Here is a 21,062-nt window from a genome sequence, read left to right on the forward strand (position 1 = left end):
GTGTACATAGGTCAATCTCTATGTCATTCCTCAGGCACTTTCTGCCTCGGTTTTTTTTTTTTTTTTTAAAGACAGGCTCTATTACTAACCAGCAGCTCATCAGGGAGGCCAGGCTGGCAGGCCAGTGAGCTGAGGGACCCACCCCTCTCTCCTTCCCCAGGACTAGGATTACAAGTGTATGCTACTAGGCCCACATTTAAAAACAAGCAAACAAACAAACAACGGCAGCAGCAACAACACAGGTTCTAGGGCCAGAGCAGAGCAAACACTTCAGCTAAGCTAGCTCTACAGCCCAACATTTCACTTTTTTATTCAAGCTAGGGCTTCCTGAGCACAGCAGCTGAGGCACAGGGCTGGACAATGCGGATCCTGGGTATGGAGTGAGGGCAGGGTGGATGGTATTTTCTGAGCTGAGGGGCTGGTTGGGCACTGCTGGTCACTGTGAGGCTCTTATCCTTCTGTTTTGTTTGTTTGTTTGTTTTTTAACGTGATTCTGTCACTCTTGGGTGTGAACCTTGCAGGTGACACCACACCATAATGTTCAAAAGGTTGGACATTGCGGATTCCTGGACCTTGTGAGTTCCGTGTTGGTGCTGTGGGGCACCAGGATTTCCCTGCATGTAGCATCTCCAAAGGGTTGAACTGGACTCTACAAAGAGCATGTATGTGTAGGCTGAGGAGCTCTGGCCCAAGGTAGAGAAAGCCAAGGGACTAGTGGCAGCTGGGCTGGTGCCCGTAGACAGCTTTTCTTCCAGCTGGAAGTAGACAGAGGAAAGGGAAGCAGAGAGAAAGAGGAGGCTGTGTCCTGCAGTTTAGGTGCTGGGAGGAAAATACCCTTGTGCTCAAGGACCGGTGGCCAGTAGAGGCCGGGTAAGCAAAGCCAGGGGCAATGATTGTGCCTCTGACTCAGAGCACAGGATGGGGCAGGGGGTTTACCCCTGCTGATGGGTTATAGTGCCTGTCTCCAGCTATCTCGCTTTGGTGGCTCTGTGGCTTCCACAAGGGCCACCAGCAGCCTGCTCTGTGCATGTCCACCCTGCAGGCAGCCTGCCCTATGAGTACAAGATCGTGATTGCGGGCAACCACGAGCTGACCTTCGACCAGGAGTTCATGGCTGACCTCATCAAGCAGGACTTTTATTACTTCCCGTCTGTGTCCAAGCTGAAGCCAGAGAATTACGAGAACGTGCAGTCGCTGCTGACCAACTGCATCTACCTGCAGGACTCAGAGGTCACGGTGCGTGGCTTCAGGATCTACGGCTCCCCGTGGTGAGTGTGCCCAGCCCCCATCTTCACCACCTGTTAGGGCTAGACAGCGGGTGGTGGTGGTGACTCCATTCTCTTAAGAGGTGCTTGGGACCCAAAGCTCAGGGTTCAGGGCCACTGCAATGAGGACAAGAGGGTCTTGTATTTATTTATTTATTTATTTTTAGTTTTTTTATTATTAATTTATTCTTGTTACATCTCAATGGTTATCCCATCCCTTGTGTCCTCCCGAGGGTCTTGTATTTAATCTTGTCCCTCTCACCTTCTGTTTGACCTCAAGCAGGCCACGGTCATCCCCAGGGCCTCAGTTTCCCCATCTGGAGGCAAGGAAGGGTAACATCACGTATATCCTCTGGGCTATAAGTTTTGCATGCAGGCAGGTGCTATTGTCTCCAATTCATGCTTAAAGAAACTGAGGCTCAGAGAGAGTAAGGACCTTCTACGATGTCGCATCGAGGCAGGGGAGGGGCTGCAGGGCTTTCTTTCAAACATGACCCTCTAGGAATTTTCTCTTTCTGCCTGACTCCTGTCACCCCAAGGGAAGATGTGTGGTCTTTGGAAAGACAACTGAGCCACCAAACTGAAGGAAGCCACTTGGGATCGCCAGGTGAACTCATGGTGCACTTTCCTGTATGGGGAGAGAGGTTGTTTGCGAACAGATGCACAGTGAATCCTTATTACGATGGGGACCCAGCGACGGACTGGGCCTTCTCTCAGAACTCACCTGGCCAGGTGGCGCTCAAAGTGACCTTGGGTCAAGAGTGTCTTTGTGATGGTCAGTGTGCCCATGACAATGGTACCTACTGTGACAGAGCTGCCACAGACATCGACGGTGATGGTGATAGTGGTGATGATGCTGGTAGTAATAATAATGAGATTGGTTCTGATGATGCTATATTGGTGCTGATGATGGTGGTGATAAATAATAGTGATGGTGACGGTTATGCTGATGGTGGTGCTGATGGTGGTGATAGTGGCGATGATGCTGGTAGTAATAATAATGAGATTGGTTCTGATGATGCTATATTGGTGCTGATGATGGTGGTGATAAATAATAGTGATGGTGACGGTTATGCTGATGGTGGTGCTGATGGTGGTGATGGTGGTGATGATGCTGGTGGTAATAATAATGAGATTGGTTCTGATGATGCTATATTGGTGCTGATGATGGTGGTGATAAATAATAGTGATGGTGACGGTTATGCTGATGGTGGTGCTGATGGTGGTGATAGTGGTGATGATGCTGGTGGTAATAATAATGAGATTGGTTCTGATGATGCTATATTGGTGCTGATGATGGTGGTGATAAATAATAGTGATGGTGACGGTTATGCTGATGGTGGTGCTGATGGTGGTGATGGTGGTGATGATGCTGGTAGTAATAATAATGAGATAGGTTCTGATGATGCTATATTGGTGCTGATGATGGTGGTGATAAATAATAGTGATGGTGACGGTTATGCTGATGGTGGTGCTGATGGTGGTGATGGTGGTGATGATGGCGATGATGGTGATGGTGATGTTGGTGATGATGGCAGTGGTGAGGTTGGCAGCAGCGATGAGGATGGTGGTAGTGATGATGATCAGGCGATGAACAAGACTGGCAGTTCTGCTGCTGGCTGTGGTGGCTTCATGTCACTTGTCCATGAACCAAAGCCTCCACAGCACTCCTGTGGGGCTGATTTGTTACCCAGTGTCCACAAATGGGCAGATCTATTGGTCTTTGAGTGGCCGCAGGGTGTGAAGTACTGGCAGCATGAGGGGAAGCTCCCCAGAGAAGGTGGGTGACTCCAGCCTTAGGGGAGGCAGCAGCACAGCACTCACTGGGGACGCAGGCAAACACAGCACATCTGCGAAGCCCTGGGCCATCGTGTTTGCTGCCCCCTGGTGATCTGAGGCTGAGGTGGGTTTAGGACCTGCCTAGATATTTTTTTAAATTTAATTTTATTAATTTATTCATATTACAGCTCAATGGTTATCCCCTCCCTTGTATCCTCCCTCCCTCCCATTTTCCCCTTACTCCCCTCCCCTATGACTGTGACTGAGGGGGACCTCCTCCCCCTGTATATGCTCATAGGGTATCAAGTCTCTTCTTGGTAGCCTGTTATCCTTCCCCTGAGTGCCACCAGGTCTCCCCATTCAGGGGATGTGGTCAGATATGGCCTAGATCTTACAAAGCCCAGGGGAAAAGAGGAGGGACCAGCCTGACCCATTGCTCCGTTCATGGGTGGAGCCTGCTGTCTCTGCCTGGGCCTTGTGATGTTGATGGTCTAGGTTGGATGTGAGGGACTTGAAACCATCAAGGTGAGAGAGGTGGAGGCTCTGAATATGAGGTCAAGAATCAGGACTGCATCTCTGCCTGTGGTTTACAGCTTGCCCCAACACACACACACACACACACACACACACACACACACACACACACACACACACACACACACACACACACCCCTCCTTAAAAAGAGGCTTTGTAAAGGTTAAAGGCATGGTTTATGGACTAAAATAACTGAGCTTAATTTTAGCCTCACATTTTGTAGGCTGTGTGACCCTGGGCATCCCTGGGTGATCTTTCTGTGCCTTAGCTCACTTTCTTACAGAATAGGGGTGGCAGCGTGCCCTCCTCCAGGAGATGGCTATAAGGTGTCAGAGGGCTGCCCTGAGCCCATGGCAGTTGCCATAAATGCTCAGAGAATGGAGAGATGTTTTATGTGTGTGCTGCAGGGATGTTCTTCCTACGTGGTCTAGAAAGGAGGGTGACGACAATGGAGGAGATGTTAGGACTCTCAGGGCCCCACCACCCTGCAGCCAGGCTCACCAGAGCTGGGTGATTCAGCACTGGGCTTCCTAGGTGTGTGGTCCTCCGACCAGGAGAGGTCACACCCCATCAGTGAGCTGGCCGTGGCGATGAGGCTTGGGTAAGGGCCAGCAGCCAATTCAATTGTTGTCCCTTCCCACTGCTTTGAGCTCTGGCTCGCAGTGGTGCCATCGTGGCTTTCAATCTGGACGTCACTGGCCTCTCTAGCTCCTGGCTTCTCCCAGACTCAGTGAGCAAGGCAGTCCTTTCTTTTTGACCCAGTGTCAGTGGGAGCGCAGACTGGTCAGCAGAGTAAATAAATAGTGTGTGTGTGTGTCTGTGTGTGTGTGTGTGTGTGTGTGTGTGTGTGTGTGTGTGTTGGGTCAGTAAGCTGTTTAGTTGTGCTCCTGAAGGACTGTGAAGGGATCCAGGATCCTCCCTGTTGGAAGGAGCTTTAGAGCTAGGACTAAAGGAGGCATGGCTCAGGGAGGGGGGGTGGGGCCCTCACATTCCACAGCCTGGCTGCGCTTATGTACCAGGCTTTCCTTGGCCTGGTGACACAAACAGTCCCAAGGCCATTTGGTGTGTGCAGAGTTCTGCTCGTTTCTCTGAGGCCACCTGGGGCTGGGAGCAGGTGGCAGAAGGTGACACACAGACTGACAAACCGACAGTATTTCCCTAGGCTTTCAACTGTGATTGCTTGGGTCTGTTTCTGTGGTGCTGCGGAACTAGTCCTGAGAGCTGTTCCCTCCCTTCTGGGACCTGCATGCGGGTGAAGCTTGGGTCTCTGGTAGTGTGCTTGTGCTTCAAATACAGACTGCACAAAGCAAGGCACCACCACTCCGGCCCTGTGGCTTTTGGGTAACGGAGCCTCTCTGGTCTCAATGTGTCATGGAGAAATGATGTCACTATATTATATCAGGGCTTGAGGTCAGGGTGGCTGTGTATGGATGAAGGCCTGGAAGAAGGTAGGTACCAATAGTGGGTCTTGGTTCTTGTAACTCATGATCGACAGGGCGTGCCCAGAATGAGGTTAGGTCTATGCAAGCTGAAGGTTAGGCTGGCAACAACCCCCATTTTATAGATAGGCAAAAGGCAAGAAGAGGTTCAGGTGGACACATGGCTCAGCCAGGGTTACCAAGGCAGTGGTGCCCCAGATTCCTGGCCAGCTCTTGGTGAGCTCTGCCCTGTTTGTGTAGAGATCATGCAGTACTTTCCTATGTACCACTTGAGAGCCTCGCCCCCCACTAAGCCCCGCGGACTTGGTGGGGAACTCACCGTGGCAGACAGTGCTGTCATGGGTTCCTGCTCTGGGTGGCAAATGGCAGTCAGCAGCTGTCCCCTGACTCAGGAAGAAACCTTGGAAGTTGGGGTCATGGAAAAGCACCCATGGGCAGAGCTGGGAACTAAAGAGATTGCAAACTTAAGGAGGTGGGAGACAGTGTAGTTGTCACAGATGGAGGCCAGGAGGCTGGAGAGAGTGCCAGGCTTGTGGACACTGTTGTGCTACTTCCAGGCCCTGGGTGGGTCACCGTAAGAGACAGCAGCCACAGGCTGAGTAGCCAGAGCCTCTAACCCTGGGTCCTTACCTGGCAGCCCTGCCTTCCTCTAAGCTACTGGGCACCAGGCTTTCCAGAGTAACCTTCCTCAGTGTCCCTCCAAGGAGGGAATACTTGAGGGCCACTGCCACACTGAGACGGATGCTTGGGACCTGCTGCCTCCTTGTGGCTTTTCTCCAGGAGAGTCTTGTGGACCCTGCTATACCCTGCATGAGAGCAGCCCAGGAATGCTCACCCAGAGGGAAGCGATGTTACCTCTGGGGCATGCATACCTGTGGGTCACAGGTGGCCTCCCTTCTCTGTTCCCTAGTCTCAGGAGGCCCTGAGGACAGCCATGATGCTCTTGCTAATGAGCCAGTGCTCCTAACCTGGTGAGCCAGCCCTGCCACTGAGCTGCACAAGCACTGACCAAGCTGTGCAGCCTCCCTGATGCTCAGTGTCTATCCAGTGAATGTGGTGGTGTCATCAGGGCACAGGGTAGGGATATACAGTAGTATTCTTCCAGGTCCTTTGTTGGAGAAGGGACCCTCAGTGGCTGGCATCCTGGGGATGCTAGGAGCCACACATATGAAGTGGTATAAGCCAGCCTTTTGGAAGCTGCTGGCATAGCGATGGACTCCACCCAGATCTGGGTGAGGTGGGTGGGACGAATGCCCCCTCCCACACCAGCTGTGTCCTAAGGTTTGAGGTAGACACACTCAGCTTCTGGGCACTGGCCAGCTAACCCCAGGGCAGCTCATGGTGGGACAGACTGACTGTCAGTTATTGACTTCAGGGTGATTCAAGACAATTCCTACAGACATGCCAGCCTAATCTACAGATAGTCCCTCGTTGAGGCTTCCCAGATGATTTGTCAGGTTGATGGCTAAAACTAACCAGGACACACTGGCAGGGCTATTTCTTTTCCCATCCTGGACAAATTGGCTGATATGAGGAGTTTAGACATTCTTTCCAGCTGCAGAGGCATAGTTATGCCACCAGGGGTTTGGGGTAGACCATACAGCATGGGAGGTCATAAGCAGGTTGTCACCAAGGTGGAGAGACTCTTATACATAGGTGTGAGAGCCTGTGTGGCTCTAAGAAGTAGTGATCTGCTTGTCATGAGGGGCATGCAAGCAGGGGTCTGCATTCCAGCTGAGATTCCAGGTATCTACTGTACCCTCCCTCTTTTATGTGAGTGTTGGGGAATCCAAACTCCAGTCCTCACTTTTTCATAAGCGGCTCACCCACCGAGCCATTTCCCTAGCCCTCCGATCTCTTTGGCAAAGTCGGTTTGCCAAGTGATGTCCCCTGGCAGCAGTTGCTCACCTGTACCCCTGCCAACACTTGCTACCATAAGGCTTTAGGTTTTCCTCACTCTTGGGTGGGTGCTGGCACGGCAGTGAGGTTTGGAACTTTTCCACAGTTTCTGGCCGCCCACATGCCCTCTTTTCTGAAGTTCTGAAGTGCCTAAGTCTTTTGCCTAGTCAATTACTTGGGGCAAGGGTAGTTTGCCTTTTGGTTGGTTTGGGGGTCATGGGGACGAAACCCAGAGTCTCATGTGTGCTAGCCAAGTCCCCTTACTACCAGGCTATTCCCCTTGGCCAGCCCTGTTCTTTCTCTTTCTTACTGGTTTCTTGAGAGGCTTGGCATGTTCCGAGTGGGAGATGAGCCCTTGGTCACATGACCCTTTACAGATCGCCTTCATTCTTCTTGACCCGCCTTCTCCTCACTCACGGAGCCACGAGACAAACAGAAGCAAGGGCTTCCTGTATCCTGTGTCCTGTGTCCCTCTCTCAGGATCACAGAGTTCTGTGTGCTGACCTCCCTCTCCCTCCCCCTCCCCCAACTGCTGGCTTCTCAGGCTTGGGCATTGGAGCCACTGGGGATGGTGGTACTTGGTGTAAATAAGGTGGGGGGGGGGTCCCACCTTGTGTTTCCCTTATGGACACCCGTTGGCAGGCACCATGAAGAGTAAATGTGTGCTCTGCCCTGCTGTCTGGACTGCACAGAGACAAGGATCTGCCCTAGCCCCTCCCTCCGTCTCACTCAGCATGGGTCCAAATGTCTTACTGGTTTCTTCAGCCTCACCTCTGCTCACTGGAATACTTGAGACCAGGGGACTCTTTCACACAGAAAATCTCTCTGTTTCTAATGTCAAAGCCCGATTACAGCACCTGGCTTATGTTGATAAATGTTTCTGGAGCACATGAGTGCACAGATGGGAGGGTGCCAAGCACTGAGTGGGTGGGGGTGTCCACTGCAATCCTTTCCCTGGACTGTTGGCCTGTGTACGTGTCACATCGTTCTGTGTCCCTTCTTGACCCAAACCACTAACTCCTCACTCTTCAGGTTCCTAGTCCATGCTGGACTCTATACCGTGGCCTGACAGTGCCACCTCCTGGCTCGCCATGCTGTCCACTCTCCCTAGCTCACTTCCTCATGCCTTTGACCTGGGCCTGCTCTCCTCCACCATCTGGAGGGTAAAGAAGGGGCAAAAATCTGGGGAAAACCTGCCTTCCTCATGGGAATAGTGACTCTGTGGGACTCTTGACACTTGCTGGTCCCCTTAGCTACAGCTGGGGATAAGTCCATCACGCAGAGTGGCTCTGGGGCTGAACTAACTGCAGGAAGAGGGAGTCAGCTTTTGCAAAATCCTGCTTTTTAAAAAAAATTCCTGCATATATAGCCTATTCATTTATGGGTTTTGGATGCATTTTTTGTTCTCATTTAACTAAAAACGGCCTTGGTTAAAAAAAAAAAAAAAGAAAAAGAAAAAGAAAAAAAAAAAGAGTGAGGGAGAGAGTGAAGTTGGCACGTAGCAGGCCCATCTGCTCTCATTACTTCTGGTATTTTGAAAAAAGGGATCCAAACCTGCTGAGACACTGAACTTTGGGAATCGGGCTGTGGAGCCTGAGCCTTGGCGGCTGGGCTCAGATAAGGATTCTGTGCTTGGCTGGGCTGTTTCCCATAAGGGCTGGCCCCTGAGGCCTAAGGAGGGGGTTTCTCTCATCTCTAGGAGCCAGGGCCTCAGGGACCAGCAGAGCACTCTGCAAGGCTGGACTTAGGACCCAGCCTGGTATGCAGGTGCCAGCAGTGTGGCTATGGTAAGAGCCTTGGCCTTGTGAGATGGTGACACAGGGAGTCCCCTTGCCCTTAGAGTTCGAAGAGGCCAGATAGGGACACTGCCTGACACACAGCTGGTGTCCCATCATTCTGCTGGCTGGCTGTGACCACCCCGTGTTGGGAGCACGGATAATAAAGGTTGCTTTTACGTAGCTGATAGTGTCAGACAACACTTCTGCAGCCAGGCATGGAGCAGCGAGTGCCTGGTGGCCTCTGGGGGTAGGCTGGGAGTGAGCACTTGTGTCCTATTCGCCTACATTGTACAGTTAAGTAGGCCTGCTGCGCAGCCTGGGGCAGGAATGGAGCCAGCAGCCTGGGGAACATCAGCTCTGGTGACACTTAGGGAAGCCTGTCGGTGTGACAGATGTGTGTCCTACCACAGTCCCCAGGACAATCAGTGAGGTTCCCCAACTTTCCCTCACTTTATAGATCAAAGTACTAAGACCCAGGAAGCAAGCTGACTTGCTGTGAAGAAAGCGCCCACAAGGATCAAGGAGAGTGGGGCCAGGGAGGGGAGCGTTGTGCCCTCAGGACAAGCACAGTGAGGTGCTACTTCAATGCCTTTCACTGGAAGAACATAGTATAGCCTCATGAGCCCATCTCCCCCATGTTCCTTCTGTTTCTTCCATGTCTCTGACCAGGGTTCAGGATCCTGGGATTGGGAGCAAAGAATCCAGAGCTTTGCTCAGGTCTGAGCATCCTGCTGTTCATCCTGAGCTAGCCTCCCCACCACTCTGGCTCTCTATGGCTTCAGCTATGGCTGCCTGCTGGCGGAACACAGTGAGCCTGCTGTGTCTATCCAGCCCTGCCTATGGCCCTGGCTACATCCCATGTGGCTTCTAGGAACCTGTGTGAGTGTCTTCTCGGCTAGCTGAGTGCAGACTTGGGATGTCCCATCACCTTGTGGGAGTAATGGGCCGGTCCAGGACCCAGCAACCAGCTCCTGGCAAAGATCTTGCCTTTTCTCTTAACAGAACCTTTACTGGTCACATCTCTGGTTGTCCTCTGGTGCGCTGGGGTTGAGTGATCATGTCTGTTGAGATTTGGAGTAGGTTCTGGGCAGCTCAGTTAGAATTCACAGCCCTTTTTAGTGCATAGCCCATGCCGGCCTCAATCTGCGAGTGTGCCCAGAAGGAACCACCTTATGATGTTGGCGCCTTGCCTTGGGGCATCCTTACCGTTGGATAGGGACCATTGCTGGAGGTTTGAGCTCTGGAGTCTCTGGTAGGGCATCCTGTGCTGTAGTCAGGGTGTGAACTTTGTGGTCTGCTCTTTTACTGAAGCCCTTGGGGCCCAGCTTAAAGAAGGTTTGTTGCAAGCCTGTTCCTTCCCCTTCTCTGGCTTGGCGGCCGCTCGGTGCTTTACAAATGGTAAGGTCCGTGCCCGTGAAGGCCACAGACAGCATTTGCCTTGGACTGTCTTGCATCTTTGTGTGGCTTCAGCCTGAGGTTGTGGCCTTCCAAGCTTGTTCAGGCAACTGTGGTAAAGGCTACCTCTCCTCAGCACCCGGCCAGGCACTGAGTGGCTTCTCGCATTCTGTTCTGTTTGATCTGTGTCCCGATGGAACAGGCAGGACAATGCTGTCTTGTGGCATGGGTGAGCTGGGGATGTGCAGGGATGCTGATGGACTGGCCTGAGACCTCAGCCCTGGGAGAAGGCAGGTGTGTGGGTCTCTCTGCTGTGGCAGGACAATAGCCTCAGCCAGTGCTGGTGTGGGTGGCCTCCCCCTGTCACTGGCCTGACCTCTGGCAGCCCCCATGGACCACCCCGTGCTCCTGCATCCCTGTCCCTCTTACAGCTGAGTCTTATCCTGCATATGAGAGGTGAGGCAGCTGCTGTGCACAGAGCCATGGGGGGGGGGGTGGTCAGCAAGGCCACCTGGTGATGTCTATCACTGTCTGCAGCCCACACACAGTCAAGAGCCACCTGTCTCTTCAGGGAGCTGTCTGCATAACTAGTTAAGCTTAGATCCTCCCCGGGGGGGGGGGGGGGAAGGCAACCTGTGATAGCCACATGGGAGCTGGCAGCACATGACACAGCTCAGGTCCCAGAGACTCTGCCTGCCAGCCATGAGTGGGTCCATTGCTGTTTCACCCCTTCCCTCTTCTCTTCGGGGTACTGAGCACCCCAGACCTGGCACATTGTGTCTACGACAGTATCAGAAACAGGGAAAGAGAGTCCTTGGCTTCTGGACCCTACCGAGCTGACCATACACGTATCTGTGCACATATGCACATTCAAAACATATACAGGCCTACATACATGTACATATATTCAATAAACATGCAAGCCTGCACACACATTCCTGACACATACATGCCTGCACACACACACACACACACACACACACACACACGCAATCATATTCATGTGCCCACATGCACAGGTAGAGTAGGGAGATGCAAATGAGCACACAGTCACACACACACAAACACACTCATGATCTATTCATGTATGTGCAGAGATGCACAGGTATACTATGGAGGTATACTCTTAAGGCGCACACACACACACTTTCCCTTATCTCTTGTCTCTCATCCCAAGCTGCTGCTTCTGTGTTGCCCCGTCCTCTCTAGCAGGCTGCTGGGCGCCTGCTCAGTTTCCCACTCAAGACGAGCATCTGAGACGATTATCTGCCATCTCTGCACAGAGTCCCAGCAAAACAAAAGACAAGCGATTCCGCATAGTGGAAGGGTGGGGAAAATTAATTAGGAATGACAAGGGACCCACTCTGCAGTGCTGCACTTTCTACTGCTGACTTGCTGGCTGCAGTTGTGGCTCTTGCAAGGTGCATGGATGGCAGGACACTGGGCAGCTGGTGGGGCCCTGTCCAACCTCAGCAACCTCAGGCCACAGTGCTAACAACCTGTCCCTCAGCCCCTGGCCTCAGCATGCCAGCACCTGGGGCTACAGAGGGGACAGCTAACTTAAGTGTCTGCCATAGTAGGAGGTAGTGTTGCCCATAGGTGAGAAGTTTATACTGTGCAGTCTAGACCCTGGGCTTGAGACCTGTGGTTCGATCCTTGGTCTCTCAGAGCCTTAGTTTTCTCTATTGCGAAAGGGGGTGACAGTCTGGCTAGGGTGCTGGGGGGCTCTAAGGAGTGACTGGGGCCAGTGAGTGACAAGTGGCAGTCTCATGTGAGACACTACTTGGCTGTGGCTGGCCCCTTGGGAGTGGCTTAGGAAAGCCTATCTTTCAGGGAGACAGTGGGAACGTCCTGTAGGTGCGGTGGCCTGGCAGGGGTGGGATCTGGGCAGGCTCTTTTAATAGCCTACCAACAGCTGCACCAGCTTTTAGGCCTCGGTAACCGTTCGGTTCGGAGCTGCTGTGGGAAGGTAAGATACCAGACAGAACACCTCAAGAAGAAGGAATGAGGGTCAGCACTCCCGGGGCAGGTCTCTTGCAAAGGGCTACTCTGGTGTCTGAGGAAGGCTCCCAGGAGTCCAGCCCTCTGTCCCCAAGTCCACCATGGAGGCAGTGAGGGTCCCTGGGAGTCAAGCTTTCTGAGCACCAGAATGCAGTGGTGACACTGGGACCTAGGTTCTTCCTTGTGAAATGGGCGCACTCTGCCACCTGGGCAGGCTTCTGAGAGAGTGAGGAAGCGTAGCATGTGTCGTCATTTCGGAGCTTGATTGGCAGGTCTTAGGGCAGGGCTCCCACTGGGAGGGTGCAGAGAGGAGGGCGTTCTAATATGTACGGTCTTTGTTCCCGCAGCCAGGCAGAGTGCCTGCTGGCTTGTTCCGGTTTTCATTCATCCATGTACTCCTTGAACAGACCTTCCTTAAGGGCCACCCAGACTCAGCCCTCTGCCAGATATAAGGGACATGGGCCGGGGTGGGGGGGGCAGTGGGGGAGCTGATCTGAACACTGGGCCTGTGCTGCTGGAGGAGCTGACAACAGACCATCAAGGTGGGGAGGGGGAACCTGTGCCTAAGGAGGGAAGACTCAGGGGACACTTCCGGAGGAGATGGCTTTTTTTGAATGGGGCCTTATGAATATGAGCCATGGGTGGGAAGTTAGGAAGGACGTCCCACGTGGGGACAGCAGGAGATAAAACCTGGGGGTAGGCACAGGAAAGGCTGCTTATGGAGTAGAAAGTGATGGCCAAAGGGGTGGGGGACTTCAGGGGAACCCGGGGCTGGATTGTCTGAGGGCCAACTGGGGTAGGGTCAAGGAGCCTGTTTGCCAAGCTTCGAGGACTGCATTTGTCCGGGAAGCAGTGGGGAGCCATGGAGGGATTTGGAGGAGTCGCAGGGAGCCTATGAGGAATTAGGCTCTTCTTCCCTGTTCAGCCAAGCTGAAGGCTCCTCCCAGGAAGCCTGTGAGAGCTGCTCAGGCAAGAAGCTTCTATGGAAGAGAGATCTGGTGCCTGGCCACCCCTGGGGGTTCTTTGCATCAGCCACCAGCTTGGGCATGGGATGCCGGTGTCTGGTAGCCTGGTCCAATTCCTTGCTCCTGTGCATCCTCAGATATGCCACTTGCCTTCTCTGTGCTAACACTTCCTTGTGCCTGAATGGGGGAATCTCCCAACGGTTTCATGCCCAAGGGTTTACTGAGCAACTAAATAGGCAGAGTGATCATGTAGGAGGGTGGTATATTTTATCATTCTGGGTTGGAAGAGAGGGCCTGGATCTGGAACAGCCCTCGGGGTGCCGAAGTACTGTACCCTGGCTATGTCACTTTACCTAAGTGGCTCTGCACCCCAGCTTCTGTGTCTGTGGGAGCCATGACAGCTGACACCTTCCTGGATAGGTGTGAAGACTGAGAGGCCCCTGATCTGCTCCCTTGTGGATGCCCCCTTGGTGTCCCATAGCATCTGTTCTCAAGCATGGATCTCTAGCTTGGAAACACCTTGGGGGTCAGGCCTGCTCAGGAGCACCTGGGGACCAGGAAATGGGTTCAGCCAGAGGCCACTGTGCCCAGCTGAGCCCCAGGGGAACGTGCCCACTCCGGGGCGGAATGCTTGCTCTGGGGAAGTAGAAGCTGGGGCCAGGCTGGCTCTGTTTCAGCTGCTTGCTGTAGAGGATTGCCTGTAGCCTCATCAGCTGTCAGAGAACCCAACTTCACGCTTCAGGGGGACCCTGTAATGATTGCCCATGCGGAGGTCATTTATATTGGCTAAGCGGGCCTAATTAAGTCTGATCTGAAGGTTAGCAGAAGCACACAGAAAAGCTGTTAAGGGGTTAACCTCGAAGAGATTACGTTGTATTCAGCGCTCTGTTAAAGTTTGAATTAATTTTTCCCAGGGGTTTGCTCACATTCTAATTTTCAACTAAATGAGACATCTGTTTCAGAAAAGGAAAATTTGCTCTGGTTGTCATGGCAACTATCATTCTGTAAGAAAATTATTCCAATGGTTACTTTGGAACAGAAAGACAGAGATTCAGGACATAAAGCCGCCTTCGGCTTGGTCGGAATTCTGATGGGCCACCCTCCTTGGTTACGAGATGCCTTGGATGGTGAGGCCGGTAGAAGGTGGAGGTGGCGCCAGGCCAGGGTGTTAGGCTGTGGTGGAAGCTGAGCCAGGGGCTCTTGGGTACCCCAGCATCACGGCTTGAACATTCATGGGTAGTGTTCTAAAGTTGGATGACAGCGAGGGCCAGAGCAGTGTGGGTGTCCTCCCTGAAAAATGCTGGACAGCCGTACAGTCATATAGAGAGCTGGTCACTGTGATTTGTTTACAGCGCTAGGCTTCGCTGGATTCAGAGGATACAGCACCTCAGGAGGCTCCAGTGCAGACTGTACACTGAAGATGGTCCCTCCTTTGTCTCCTTGGGCCAGCAGCAACCGATGGTTCCTGGCAGCCCAAAGGCCTCAATGAGGACCCTGGAGTTTGCTCAGGCTTCGCCAACTAGCACAGCCACTTAGGCCTGCCCAACGCCCAGGGAAAGCCCTCACTGAAACCACCTCAGAATTATCTTCCAGAAACTTCCCTGCAGGCTCTGCCTCCCTCTGCTAATGGTAGCTAATGGCCTGTGTGTGGAAATATACCCCTAAGGTCTCCGGCCATATCCTTGTCAGCCCCTCTTCCTCTATGTTGCTCTTGGCAGGACATAGCAGCTACCCTCCAGAGGTCAAGTTGGGGGAGGTGAAGGGCCAGTCTGCGGCAGAGTCAGCATGGCTGACCCCAGACCTCCAAGAGCTGAAGTCCTGCTGACTGCTGTCCTGAGCAGGAGTAAGGCAACAGCTCGCTTATGCTTTGGGGGATGGGGGAGTCTCATGGCCCACGGGTGGGTGGGGTGAGACAGGGAGGGAAGGAGAGGTAGAAGACAGAGGTGGGGAGGGGTAGAGGAATGGTTCCAGGCTTAGGTTTGATTCCACACCACACTCTGCCTGGAGTGCCGTGTGGTCCTGGGGTGTGCGTGGCTCCCCAGCGTCCATTCCTTTCCCTCTCCGCAGAGCAAGGCTCCATGCTGCTGGGTAAGGGGAAGCTGGCAGGAAGGGATGGCCTGGGCTGGGGTCCATGAGATATCTGTTGTGTTTCTGAGAGCTATCCCCCTGCGGTAGCTCAGGAGGGCTAACAGGTTCCCTCTCCCACCCTGATGAGGCCTCCTTCGGCCATGTAAATATTTGATTAGATTTTTGAAAAATGAAGCCTCTGTTTGGAAGATAGCCCCAGACATACACCGAGCGGCTTCCATGCTGCTGTTATCTCTCTGCCCCCCTCCCTGCCCTCCCGCCCCCTTCAGTCTCAGGGCTCTGAGAATCCTAGACAGTGATTCAGAGACTTGCATGGCCCAATTCTTCAGGGTGCAGCAGGCATAGCCCAAGGAATCCATAGAGAGAGGCTGTCAGTACCAACCAGGGCCACAGCAGAAAAGGACCTTACCTTGTGACCAGGCTGTGTGGCCGGGGGGTGCTGGGAGGTACTGTTTGAAGTCTCCTTCCTACTCTCAGGTTCTCTGAGGTCACCTATTCTGCTTCCTCTTTGGAGATGCTTCCAGCCACCAAAAATGCAATTGGAAAAACCCTGCCCCAAATAAAGCCTTACACCCAGGCTTTGGTAGGTGGCTCTTAGGAGAGGTCCACGGTGACGGGTGTGATGGTGATGATGGCTATAGTGGAGGTGACAGGGAGAGTGATATTGGTGGCAGTGATAGAAACGGTGGCTTTAATGAGGAATGATGAAGGCGGTGGTGATGAAATTGAGGATGATGGCAGCTGTAGAGATAATAATGGTTGGTGGCTGTATAGAGGTGATGGTGGTGATGATGGTGGTGATAGAGGTGGCAGCAAGGATGCATGTAGTGACAGAGATGGTAGAGGTGATGGCGACTATGATCAACATGATAGGATGATGAGGAAAGCGGTGATGGCAATGCTGTGGTGGAGGTGATGGCGGTGACAGTGATGGTGATTATGGATGTGGCGATGGTGATGGGAGCAACGACGGAGGTAATGATGGAGGTGACAGAGAGTGGAGGTGATGGTGAGGGAGGAGATGAGGATGGTGGTGCAGAGGCAGAGCACACAGTGCTCATTGTGGGGCAGTGCCACCCCTGTTTCACAGAGAACTCTTGGTACAGGGCTCCTGAGGGTTCAGGTGCCTGTCAGTCATGGTCAACCTAACTCTTTAAACTTACACTTGGTTAAAGTGACACGGGTGGCAAGTGGTGGACCATCTGAACCTCAGCCAGTTTGACTCCAGAGTTCTCTCTGAAGCTGTGTGGAAGGGAGAGAGAAAGAGAGAGAGAGAGAGAGAGAGAGAGAGAGAGAGAGAGAGAGAGAGAGAGAGAGAGAGAGAGAGAGAGAGAGACAGAGACAGAGACAGAGACAGAGACAGAGACAGGAGACGGGGGGGGGGGAGACAGAGAGAGAGAGAGAGACAAAGAGAGAGACAGAGAAAGACATGGACAGAGACAGAGACAGACAGAGAGATACAGAGCAAAGAGACAGAGACAGAGATTGATTTTCCTTCAGAAGAACGCTTAGCTTCTTCAGATGGACAGGAGCATGCCTGAGGAGGCATGTCCTGGCAGGGCCACCTCCGCCTTGTGCTGCTCTTCCAATGGTCCAGCACAGCAAGCTTGATGGTGAGAACATCAGGTCTGGGTCTGAGAGTGATGCCTCCACTGGCCCTGTGACACCTGGGCACCTTCCCTTCCTGTATAGTACCCAGCAAAGACCCAGTCTTACAGCTCAGAGCCTATGAGGATAGGGCTGTGAGTTCTTAAATGGGTTCTGTGGAATCCCTGTGAGTCCTAAGTAGGTGCCTTGGTGGCTGCTAACAGTGTAGATAGAGCCCTTGGCTTCATAGCCAGGGGTGTCATCTATGTTGGCCAAGAGTAGGATTCAGATGGCAACTTTGGGCACATGAGGGGTTGTCAGGGTAATACCTGGTCTTACCCAGCTCACAGTGTGTGCTGGTTGGCAAATTGAAGAGCTGCTGGCACCACCCGGCTGCCGCTACTTCTTCAGTCTGCCTCTCCTCAGTCTGGCTCCATTGACAGCAGCTGGCTGCTCCTCTTGTAGGAGTCCTCCAGACACGCCCAGTTCCATTTTGATCAAGCATCCAGGTGCCAAGCTGGTGCGCATGGCTGCTTGGCCATGTGACCTGTCCCTTTCTCTGTGACTGTGTCATGCTCTTGAGGCCCTCCCTAAAGCACCCGACTTCTCTCCTAGGCAGCCCTGGTTCTATGGCTGGGGATTCAACCTCCCGCGAGGCCAAGCACTGCTGGAAAAGTGGAATCTCATCCCAGAAGGAGTTGACATCCTCATAACTCACGGACCGCCACTGGGTAAGATCTGCAGTCTCTGGTTCGCCTGTCTAGACTAGAGGACGCCTGCTGGTCTTGAGGATGGAGTGTATGTTGTCTGAGGCTGTACCCCAAGGAGCCCTGAGTTGGTTGTCTGGTCTAATTTGCTGGGGTCCCAGGTCTCAGGGCTCCACCTCCCAATGAATGTTGTTCCTGTCCGGTGCTCCCTTACTCTGGTCTCACCTGCTGCCCCTTCTAGGACCTACTGGCTTCTTACCCAGCTCCCCCGCAAGCCTGCCCCAGCCTGTCCCTTCTGCATTCCTTTCCTTCTATTGCCTCCCAGATCCCTCCTTTTTTCTCTAATGATGCTGGTAGTTCCCTAGGCTTGTATCTTGTTTGACTACTGTGGCCCCCTCACTGCCCTCCAGTCCTGGCCACCTGTTCCTATCCCATTTTCAGTGGAAGAGGCATGACATCCGGCCTCTGCTGGGACTGCACAACAAGATGGTGACAGGCTTGTGCACCGCCCCATCCCCCTGCCAGGGCCTCCAGACCAATGGGCCAAGTCCCTTCTCAGTTTCACAAGCCTTGTGGGTTCTGTGGCCTTCCTCCCCCTCATCCTTTCTATTTCCTGCTCTCCTCCCTTACTTCCTCCATTTTCTTTTCTTCTCTCCTTCATGATTTCCACTTCTCTTCCTCTCCTTTTACTATCCTGGTTTATCTCCCTATCCACCCACCCACCCACCCACTTATCCATCCACCTGTCCACCCACCAATCCACCCACCCACCCACCCACCCATCCATCCATCCTCATCCACCCATCAAGCCATCCTCATGCGTCCATCCACCCTCTGCCCTTTAATCCTCATGCATCATGCACCTGTCACTCATCCATTCTCTATCCATTTATCCATCCATTCTTTATCAACTCATCCATTCATTCATCCATCATCATTGCCCATCCCCAATCATTATCTTCCATCATCCATCCATCCACCCATCCATCCTCCATCTATCCATCCATCCATCCTCTATCCTACATACATCCTCCATTCGCCTATCCACCGTCCATCCATCCTCCCTATCAATCCTCCACCCATCGTCATTCGTCATCCACCTATCACATCCAGTCTGTATCCATTTATCCATCCATCCCCCATTCATTATTGATTCATCCAGCCAGCCTATATCATCCATTCATCTTTCCATTTACCACCTATCCATCAACCGTCCACTTACCTGTCTATACACTCACCCATCCGCGCATCCATCTACCCATCTATCCAGAAGCCATATCCTTTGGCTTCCTGCTCTCCAGATAGCCTGCTCCAGCCACAAAGCACACTGCACATCTGTTTTGGGGAATGCATCATGCACCAGGTATCTCAGCAGGTGGTAACGTACTTTATTTCAGATTGCAGTCACCATGGCGGTTTAGATGCTAGAAACCTCCACCCCAGTTCTGTCTTAGTCCGCACTGTCACAGAAAGGATGGGCCTGTGTGATTCCCAGTTCCTAAGGCAGCACTTCTGATGGTTGGATGAAGCCAAGATTGTGCCTAGACCGTGCACAGTCTTGGGGGTGCAGAGACTAGGACCTAGCTCTACCACGGACCCCAGTCCTATTCATCACCCACCGCCTGCCTCTGTCTCTTTTCCTCTTCTCTCCTCCCTCTGAGAGGCTCATACAGGCTGTGCTCTGTGCCTCAGCACCTTCCCCGTGCTGAAGCTTGCTGGGCACACTGACTTGAAGCTCTCCAACCCTTGCTGGCAGCTCCATAGCTTGTCTCACCCACCCAAACAGAGAGGGGCCGACAGAAACCTGATTGCTCACTCGAGTCATCAATTATTCTTCGTTTGTGTAGCCATGTACGGATAATAAGCCACCACCATATGGGGCGGCTCTGGGAGGCTGGCAGCCAACAGACACAGCGGGCACCATGAGAGCGTGTCTCAGCCAAGGAAACTAGCTTCATGCTTCTGTGCACCTCTACCCCCCCATGGCCCCCCCTCCCCAGTGAATCCCAGGCTGGCCTCAAACTTTTGATGTAGCCAAAGATGGCCTTAAACTCATGATATTTCTGCCATCACCTTCCCAGTGTTAGGATCACAGCCATGTACCATCACATCTACAGTGCCCCAGAGCTACATGCCTGGTAGGCAAGCAGTCTACTGACAGAGTTATGCCATGGCTTTGGTGGGGTTTTGTAGAGAACATTTCTGAATTGGAAATCTCCCCCTGAGGCTATGGAGGCTCCACTCTGCTTCCAGCCACTGTGGTACCATGGACTCAGTTTGCTCTTCTCTGCAATGGGTGGCTATAAATAGCCACTGGAGCAGCTATGGGCTGAGAGCTGTAGTGGCTATATGCACCTGGGCCCAGGTACCTGGCCTCCCATTGGCTCTTGGAAAAGACTCTTATAGCCCTGCCAAGGGAGGGAGCTTGAGCCTCTGGGAGCTGCCCCATGAAAGGGCTTCTCTGTAAGTCAGGGCAGGGTTCTGGAGCTCGCTATACTCGGGGAGAGGAGCTATGCTGGGATTGTATGTAGCATAGGATTTCAGGTCCCACCCAGTGTGCACTAACAGGTGCCTGAGATGCAAGACTGTCCCCCATACCCCCTTAATGCCCCTGTCGTCTTCCTGCACAGGCTTTCTAGACTGGGTCCCCAAGAAGATGCAGCGGGTGGGCTGTGTGGAGCTGCTCAACACGGTCCAGAGGCGAGTTCAGCCTCGGCTACATGTCTTTGGCCACATCCATGAAGGTAAGTGGGAAGGCAGGAGCAGGGGACCTCACATGGGGGTACCTCTGAGTGGCCTTTCAGAGGGAGTTTCTTGGCCCCTTAAATCCTGCTCACTAGCTCCCTCTCTGACTTCTGCAGCAAAGAGCCCACTTCTGTGGTCCATGCATAGGCCGCCTCCCATGCTTGCTGCCTTGGTTAGCATGGAAGTGCTGGCCAGCAGAAAGTAAATTCACTGAAGTGGCGGGGATGTCCACTCTGTGGTAAGTTGGCTCACAGTCCTGACCACCTACACTGTCCCACACAGCTATCCCTGGACACCAGCTTACCTTCTTAGCCCTCAAGTGTTCTTCCTGGAGCCCAATTCCAACATCGGATGCAAACCCTTGCTAATGCTTTCAGACATTTAACCTGCCTGTCCCAGGCCTCACAGGTCTATCCCTGATAGGAAGCATGACAGCTGCTTGAGGTGGGGTAGGGACTGATAAGGCTTGTCCCAGGAGTGTTTACTGGTCTGTTGACCCTGCCGGTGGTTGGACCAGGGCTCCTGGGCCTCTACACTGCTTGCATCTAATGGTATCCTACATTGGAAGTAAACAAACTCCTGCCACTTCTTGAGCAGCTCAGGATCTCAGAGCACACACTTGTCTCTGGAGAAGCTCCCAGATTGCTGGGCATCAGCCAGGCAATCAAAGGCAAAAGCGTGGGAGCGCATGAACAGTGAGTTCATAGTACTGGTTGTCTTCTTGGGCCCTCTTGTGTGCGTGCAGGCCAACATAGGTACGGTTGCTTAGGACCCGAACTCTGCCCCTACATATTTGTGTAGGTAAAATGGAGCTCCAGAGAAGAAAGGGAGAGCGTCCTTTCTGGTGTGAAGACAGTCTGAGCCAGAAGAAGGGATTTC

General features: G+C 53.0%; 1 protein-coding gene across 1 annotated transcript in view; it reads left to right on the forward strand.

Annotated features, from left to right (window-relative positions):
• Mpped1 (metallophosphoesterase domain containing 1) overlaps window positions 1-21,062 on the forward strand; it is a 65,091-nt gene that overhangs the window by 42,146 nt on the left and 1,883 nt on the right. The window contains exons 3-5 of the mRNA XM_051160114.1: window positions 1,043-1,268; window positions 17,347-17,462; window positions 20,069-20,182. Coding sequence (XP_051016071.1) covers window positions 1,043-1,268; window positions 17,347-17,462; window positions 20,069-20,182 — 456 coding nt within the window. The remainder of the gene's footprint in view (window positions 1-1,042; window positions 1,269-17,346; window positions 17,463-20,068; window positions 20,183-21,062) is intronic.

The sequence above is a fragment of the Acomys russatus genome, chromosome 17 (assembly GCF_903995435.1).
Source record: "Acomys russatus chromosome 17, mAcoRus1.1, whole genome shotgun sequence".
NCBI classification, from domain to species: domain Eukaryota; kingdom Metazoa; phylum Chordata; class Mammalia; order Rodentia; family Muridae; genus Acomys; species Acomys russatus.